Source organism: Salvelinus sp. IW2-2015, linkage group LG7 (assembly GCF_002910315.2).
Source record: "Salvelinus sp. IW2-2015 linkage group LG7, ASM291031v2, whole genome shotgun sequence".
Taxonomy (NCBI): domain Eukaryota; kingdom Metazoa; phylum Chordata; class Actinopteri; order Salmoniformes; family Salmonidae; genus Salvelinus; species Salvelinus sp. IW2-2015.
Window position 1 is genome coordinate 11,340,341 of NC_036847.1, and position 8,553 is coordinate 11,348,893.

General features: G+C 41.3%; 1 protein-coding gene across 1 annotated transcript; it reads left to right on the plus strand.

The window, feature by feature from the left end:
- Positions 1-1,361: 1,361 nt before the first annotated feature.
- Positions 1,362-4,810, plus strand: ela2l (elastase 2 like). The gene is made up of 8 exons (XM_023990975.2): positions 1,362-1,446; positions 1,770-1,858; positions 2,209-2,306; positions 2,772-2,891; positions 3,555-3,691; positions 3,877-4,022; positions 4,256-4,408; positions 4,715-4,810. Exons 1-8 carry the CDS (start codon positions 1,407-1,409, stop codon positions 4,730-4,732), a joined length of 801 nt encoding a protein of 266 aa, XP_023846743.1. The 5' UTR covers positions 1,362-1,406; the 3' UTR covers positions 4,733-4,810.
- The last annotated feature ends 3,743 nt before the right edge of the window (positions 4,811-8,553 follow it).

Consider the following 8,553-nt stretch of genomic DNA (forward strand, 5'->3'; position numbering starts at 1 on the left):
TTCACCTGGATTCACCTGGTCAGTCTATGTCATGGAAAGAGCAGGTGTTCCTAATATTTTGTATACTCAACATATAATGTACAGCCATTTTATTATTATTAGATATGTGGACATGTTTTGGTGAATTAAGTAGTGATGGGCAAAATCTAGTCTTCAAGTATTTTTMATTAGAATGTGTTTCACATGGCATTCTCGTTTGAACCCTTTTCTACTAGTCTTTACTGTAAGACAAAGGACACTATTTTAGTCAAGTATCCAACAACCTTCCAATTCTTCCATGCCCATGAATGTAGTTTTAAAGCAAAAGGCTTTGCTAAACATTGGTTCAACACACATTCTATTACTCCACAGAGAACTATTTGGCCTTTGTGGATTTTAAAGTGATATCAATAAGGGATCATAGATTTAACCTGGACTCACTCAGTGTATAGCTGGAGAGTGACATAGAAAACCCCTTTGGACATGTTGCATAACAACCAGCCTGGAAGCAGTTAGGAAAACTTTTTTTTTTTTTTATCAACCTTGCAGATAACCTTCTTCTCAACTGTGTTTCCCAGGTTCTGTGAAATCCACAGGTGTCATGGAATAACTCCGGTTGCCTAAGTTGACTCCTAAGGAACAGTTGTCTACTAAAACAGATTTGTTGAAACAAATATTAACCAACATTATTAATTACTATCATGAACTATATATTTGTGTCTTGACCATTAAAAGAGTGGACAAAGAGAGGTAAAACATATGAACTAAGTCAGAAGCAGTACCTCGGAATCTGCATCTGAAACTAAAATGTCAAGTGAAATGTTTATAAAAGGCTATTGGTCATTGAAAAGGGCTTTCAGACGTTTTGGACCGTAACGTAGCCTTTCAATCAAGTATCAACTCTTTAAAGGCGTAGTCCGGGATTTTTTTTATTTTACCTTTATTTAACTAGGCAAGTCAGTTAAGAACAAATTCTTATTTTCAAACAACATCCTCACATTAGCATACAATATGATTCAATGGCATATTACCATCACACCTGAGTCCATATATTTTTTTAGATTGTGCAGTACCGTACTTACWTTATTTTATCTAGGTAATCATGCATTGGTAATCTCCAATGCATGAAACATGCTGCTTTGAGAAGCTGTGAGAAAAGCTTGCCACTACACATATGTTCAATCCAAATCTTTTTGTGTTAATATTATACTTCAAGGGGAGTGGAAAAAAGGGGGGTGGGCAATTTTATCAGTGTGGCTGGGCTAGCTGTCCTTAGCTTCACCCCCAGCTTGGTTTTCAGAGTGGGCTGACTGATGAAACATTTCCCAGAATCTGTTGAAATGTTGTCTTACCTGTCAAACGTCATATACAGTAGCCTACAGTATAAAGGCATCCCTGGTGTGAAGACACATTTTGAAGATACAAACATGATGAAGTTTGTAGTCCTTGCTTGTCTGGTTGCTGCTGGTAAGGATTCTACTTATTTGTTTTACCAATAAGAACAGAACACTATACAGTAGCCTATTTCTCTTCCATCTTCAGTTAGAATATTGATAGAATGCTACATTGCTAAACCTATTGAAAGGATTTTATAAAGTGGCATTGCAAATGAAATACATAAATGTGGATAGTGTATTCATAAAAAAAAAAGATTCATTTCTAACATAATCAAAATGATTTAAGCTCAAAATGTGACTCAACAGTGTATTGATACTATAGTAATGTATGATAGCTAACACCAGTAGACGGAGATAATATATGAGAGTTTTGAGTGTGTTTGTGTCCAACAGTCTACGGGTGTGGCATGCCCACCTTCCCTCCTGTGGTGACACGAGTGGTGGGAGGGGAGGACGTCAGGCCCAACAGCTGGCCCTGGCAGGTACTTTACGTTAAGTCAATGCAGAACATACATAGTGACTGTGACAAAGCTATCCAGTCCTCTCAGATCTGCATAAAGTACATAGGGGGAAGAGGCTAGGCATTGATTTGGAATTGGGCAGATTTAAACAATCTTAACAGCAATGCATCAATACTAATCATTGCTTGTCAGTCATCAACAGTTGTTATCAAACATGTATCACAACCATGTTATATCTTCTGCAATCATTTATTCTGAATTGTTATTCTTATATCAGTGAGATCGAGATTTTACCACAATTAAACCTTAAAGTGTAGGGRGCTTCAAAATTGAGAAATACAAATTATTCTCTAATTTCTTGTGTCTTTCAGATCTCTCTCCAGTACGAYAGGGATGGMGAGTGGAGACACACCTGTGGTGGAACTCTGATTTCAAGCGAGTGGGTCCTCACCGCTGCTCACTGCATCAGGTGAGAGGACRGTAGAATAATAATGTTTAAGAGAGGGGGGACTTACGGGCAGTCATGATGAGCAGGAAACATAAAATGGGCCACAGTTCTGAAATTCAACCTACAATRATAATGTAAAAGGAAGAAAARGGGAAAGGGGGATACCTAGTCAGTTGTACAACTGCATGCAATCAACTGAAATGTKTCTTCCGCATTGAACACAACCCCTCTGATTCAGTAAGGTGCGGGGGGCTGCCTTAATCGACATCCACGTCATCGGTGCCCGACGAACAGTGGGTTAACTGCCTTGCTCAGGGGCAGTAGTGCTTCAATTGAAAATATATATTTTTTGTCTTTTCAACAGATAACAAGAGCATGCTAGAGAATCAAAGTTTGACAGATTATTTGAATTTGGTGAATTGGATATTCAGTGTCACTCCCTCATACTGTGTTTTGTATCTGTTCTCCTCTGTTATTCTTGAGCAGTAGCAGGACCTACAGAGTGAACCTGGGAAAGCACAACCTGGCTGAGACTGAGGAGGGTTCTCTGGCTGTTGGTGTTGCCAAGATCATCGTCCACGAGAAATGGAACTCCCTCTTCATCCGGTAGAACCAATGCTAACTTTGCTTTACAGTGGTACAGCTTAATTAGACACAAGGATGGTGAACAAGAGTAACACAGCAAAAATGGTAGTCTATGACTGAATAGATAGCAGTCCAAAAGGATGAACTCTCTTATGTAGGACGGTCGGGATTACATTTCACAATTTTGATTTGTAATACAGTGCAAAAACGTACACTACAACCTTAATAACTGATTGAACTTTTCAGTTAGCATACTTATGCTAACTGCTAATTACAAGTCTACATGCAGTGCATTCGGAAAGTATTCAGACCCCTTGACTTGCTCCAGATTTTGTTACATTACAGCCTTATTCTAAAATTGATTAAAAAAAAAAATCCCTCATCAATAGACACACAAAACCCCATAATGACAAAGCAAAAACTGAAATATCACATTTACATATGTATTCAGACCCTTTACTCTGTACTTTGTTGAAGCACCTTTGGCAGCGATTACAGCTTTGAGTCTTCTTGGGTATGGCTCAATTTCAAGTCGCATAGCAAAGGGTCTGAATACATATGTAAATAAGAATAAGGATTAGAATAAGGATGTAACGTAACAAAATGTGTAAAAATTCAAGGGGTCTGAATACTTTCCGAATGCACTGTACGTCATGTTGACTGGTGTCTGTGTGTCTTCTRCAGTAATGACATTGCCCTTATCAAACTGGAGACTCCCGTCACCTTCACTGACTCCATCATGGCTGCCTGTCTTCCTGAGGCTGGCTTCATCCTGCCCCACAACGAGTCCTGCTATGTCACAGGCTGGGGACGCACCGTCAGTGAGTGACTGCACCTCTTGCACCATCCTCTCAWCATGCTAATTAAAATGCAAACTTCAAGGAAACATAATTTCCTAAATCTGGGGGACGAGTGCTCTAATTCTCTCTATTTAAAGAGTCGGACTTYAAAGGGAATATCTTTACCTGAGGTAACATGTTGTGTCGTGTTTCCCTCTCCTTAACAGCCGGAGGTGCCCTCCCTGACATTCTGCAGCAGGCCCTCTTGCCTGTCGTTGACCACGCCACCTGTTCCCAGAATGACTGGTGGGGCTTCCAGGTGAAGGACACCATGGTGTGTGCTGGAGGAGATGGCATTGTGTCCGGATGCAACGTAAGTTCCATAGCGGACCTTTGCAACAGTGCCCCATAACTATGTGATTATGCAAGGCACTAGCACATAATTGCAGAAATCACAATAATGAGTGTTTAATAGTGACACTGGGCCATCCAACATGAAGAGAGGGCCACAAATGGCCCTAGGGCCACATTTTTCAGACCCTTAGTATAGCGGAAGATAGAGCTGCACTGAACTTTTTGAATTTCTGGTTTTGTCCTTTGACACAGGGTGACTCCGGTGGCCCCCTGAACTGCCAAAATGCTGATGGAGCCTGGGAGGTCCACGGTATTGTGAGCTTTGGCTCTGGGCTGAGCTGCAACTTCCGCAAGAAGCCTACTGTCTTCACCCAAGTCAGCTCCTACATGGACTGGATCAACACTGTAAGTGCATTCAGCTACACATTGGAACACTTTGACTAGAACTGTTATTACATAACCAAACTTTCAGTCGACAACCACATTTGTGTCCACAATGATTCAGATGTAAAAGGTGCCATGGTAAAAATGTTGCTGTAAAATTTTTGGAGAGAGTTTGACAGTTTTGTTGATATTTCAAGTCAAGCTGCATGATATAACAATTAAGAGACTTGTAATCTTTGTTTTACAGTATAACTACAGATGTTGTACAGTACACATGAATCATGATGAGGGCACATCTAATGTTTTTCCTTCTCATATTTTCCACAGGCCATGATGAGCAACTAAGGCAACAGAGCTAATTTTTTGGAATCCACTGTCACCATGTGGAGGGTCTGCTCGTAAATAAAACATTGAAAATAAGAACTGTGCTGTTGCTTGATTTAGTGAACAATGCTCAAATGTCATACATTGGGAAGTTACAAAATAATAAGTACTACCACACTTGATACTGAGCCACAACTTTTAAAGAAGTAACCTGAATCACACACTCAAACATAAACACATTTTTGATCAGCTGATGCAGATTTTTACCAATGAGCAATAATGGCTAAGAAACATCTTGATACAATAGAAGCTAAACTATTTTCTTTGAAAGGAATGACTGTTATCGCCCTGTAGCCTATAACAAGAGACCATAACAGGGGGAGGAGCCATATCTGCCTATATGAATAACTGAGCAACAAGTTAGTATAAGACTGTGTATTCAAGAAGAAAAGTCATCAAATCCTGTTATCCGTAGTTTATGTTATAAGGAGCTATAGTTTTTATTCATAGTCATCTTTAGGTTGCCTTGTGCGCTGTTTTTTAAATACATGTAAAGAATTGTGAAAGATTCTGCTTTGAGTAGCAATGGGAAAGTTTGAAAATATGTTGTGTCCCTTGCCCCTTACATATGTGGCCAGCTGTTGTGTCTGGTGTCCTTTCCCGCCATACCCGTAGACTATTCCCCGGTATTGAAGATGGGTCGTGGCTGGGTCTTCCAGCATGACAACGACCCGAAACACACAGCCAGGGCAACTAAGGAGTGGCTCCGTAAGAAGCATCTCAAGGTCCTGGAGTGGCCTAGCCAGTCTCCAGACCTGAACCCAATAGAGAATCTTTGGAGGGAGCTGAAATGCAAATGAATTACTTAAAAATCATACAATGTGATTTTCTGGATTTTTGTTTTAGATTCCGTCTCTCACAGTTGAAGTGTACCTATGATAAAAATTACAGACCTCTACATGCTTTGTAAGTAGGAAAACCTGCAAAATCGGCAGTGTATCAAATACTTGTTCTCCCCACTGTAGATACTTTTGTACCTGTTTCCTCCAACATCTTCACAAGGTCCTTTGCTGTTGTTCTGGGATTGATTTGCCCTTTTCCCACCAAAGTACGTTCATCTCTAGGAGACCGAACGCTTCTCCTTCCTGAGCGGTATGATGGCTCCATGGTCCCATGGTGTTTTTACTTGCATACTATTGTTTGTACAGATGAACGTGGTACCTTCAGGCGTTTGGAAATTGCTCCCAAGGATGAATCAGACTTGTGGAGGTCTACAATTTTATTTCTGAGGTCTTGGCTGATTTCTTTTGATTTTCCCATGATGTCAAGCAAAGAGGCACTGAGTTTGAAGGTAGGCCTTGAAATACATCCACAGGTACATCTCCAATTGGGTCAAATTATGTCAATTAGCCTATCAGAAGCTTCTAAAGCCATGACATCATTTTCTGGAATTTTCCAAGCTGTTTAAAGGCACAGTCAACTTAGTGTATGTAAACTTCTGACCCACTGGAATTGTGATACAGTGAATTATAAGTGAAACAATCTGTCTGTAAACAATTGTTGGAAAAATGAATTGTGTCATGCACAAAGTAGATGTCCTAACCGACTTGCCAAAACTATAGTTTGTTAACAAGAAATTTGTGGAGTGGTTGAAAAACGAGTTTAAATGACGCCAACCTAAGTGTATGTAAACTTCCGACAAATTTACCAAATGTTACAGTAGTTTTGAACAAATCCTACCCAATACAGATGCATGCCTTAAAGTGAACTAAAATGTCAGAATATGTCAGAAGTAATAGTGAGACCAATTCCCAATTTCATGTGTGGCATTTAGCAAATACATTTTACTGGATAATACATCATGTATCCTTAAATCCACAATAGTAGTTGTAATTCTCGAACTTTAGACAACGTTGGTTTACTACACCCTGTCCTTGAGGTGGACTGAAACGCCACACTGAATCCACTGCTGTATTATAGCCATTAATGCTTTACTTTCTTACAATGTGAAAGTATCTGTATCTTGTAATTTGGCTGCTCGTAAGTTTATTTGGCTGCCTTATCAGACCACCCCATGCATTCAAAATAACTGTACCTTCTGTTTATAAGAACATTATCTCCACTCTCCTTGTATTTACTGTTCCAYAGCCTACAGGTACGGCCTTACCACCTTTCCTCTGGTGGTAACACGAGTTGTGGCGGGAAAGTACACCAGACACAACAGCTGGCCCTAGCAGGTGAAACCAAGGCTAGATTTGATTCAGAAAGCTGACATCCTTTCCTCATACAAAAAACTCTTCCCCTTGCTTGGTAGGTGTTTAATCTCTATTCCTGTAGTGTTTTATCTCTTATTACTTTATGGATATAATAAGGAAGACTCCAAATACAAGGATGTGAACTTGAGTTATACATTTACTGAAGTAGCTAGTTAGCAATACAATAATAACGTGGTGCAACACTACGCATGACCAAGGGCGCTCGCTACTTAAAAGGGAAATCAGTAATTAACAAAAATGTTCTCCCTTGTACAATCACAGTTCACTTTTACCAAACCATAACCCAACACATTTCACAAAACGTGTATTCTTCTTTGATATGAACTTGAACGGATGTGGAAGGGCTTGCAAACCATTACAGACTACAAAGGGAAGCACAGCCGAGAGCTGCCCAGTACCAGACGAGCTAAACTCCTTCTATGCTCACTTCGAGGCATATAACACTGAAACATGCACGAGAACACCAGCTGTTCTGGAAGACTGTGTGATCACGCTCTCCGCAGCCGATGTGAGTAAGACCTTTAAACAGGTCAAAATTCACAAGGCCGCAGTGTCAGACGGATTACCAGGACGTGTACTGTGAGCATGCGCTGACCAACTGGCAAGTGTCTTCACTGACATTTTCAACCTCTCCTTGTCTGAGTCTGTAATACCAATATGTTTTAAGCAGACCACCATAGTGCCTGTGCCCAAGAACACTAAGGTAACCTGCCTAAATGACTACCGGCCTGTAGCACTCACATCTGTAGCCATGAAGTGCTTYGAAAGGCTGGTCATGGCTCACATCAACACCATYATCCCAGAMACCCTAGACCCACTCCAATTTGCATACTGCCCCAACAGATCCACAGATGATGCAATCTCTATTGCACTCCACACTGCCCTTTCCCACCTGGACAAAAGGAACACCTACGTGAGAATTCTATTCATTGACTACAGCTCAGCGTTCAACACCATAATGCCCTCAAAGCTCATCGATAAGCTATGGACCCTGGGACTAAGCACCTCCATCTGCAACTGGGTCCTGGACTTCCTGACGAGCCGCCCCCCAGGTGGTAAGGGTAGGTAACAACACATCCGCCATACTGATCCTCAACACAGGGGTTGCTCAGTCCCCTCCTGTACTCCCTGTTCACTCATGACTGCACGGCCAGGCACGACTCCAACACCATCATTAAGTTTCCCGATGACAACAGTGGTAGGCCTGATCACCGACAACGACGAGACAGCCTATAGGGAGGAGGTCAGAGACCTGGCCGTGTGGTGCCAGGACAACAACCTCTACCTCAACGTGATCAAGACAAAGGAGATGATTGTGGACTACAGGAAAAGGAGGACCAAGCACGCCCCCATTCTCATCGACGGGGCTGCAGTGAAGCTGGTTGAGATCTTCAAGTTCCTTGGTGTCCACATCACCAACAAACTAACATGGTCCAAGCACACCAAGACAGTCGTGAAGAGGGCACGATAAAACCTATTCTCCCTCAGGAGACTGAAAAGATTTGGCATTGGTCCTCAGATCCTCAAAAGGTTCTACAGCTGCACCATCAAGAGCATCCTAACTGG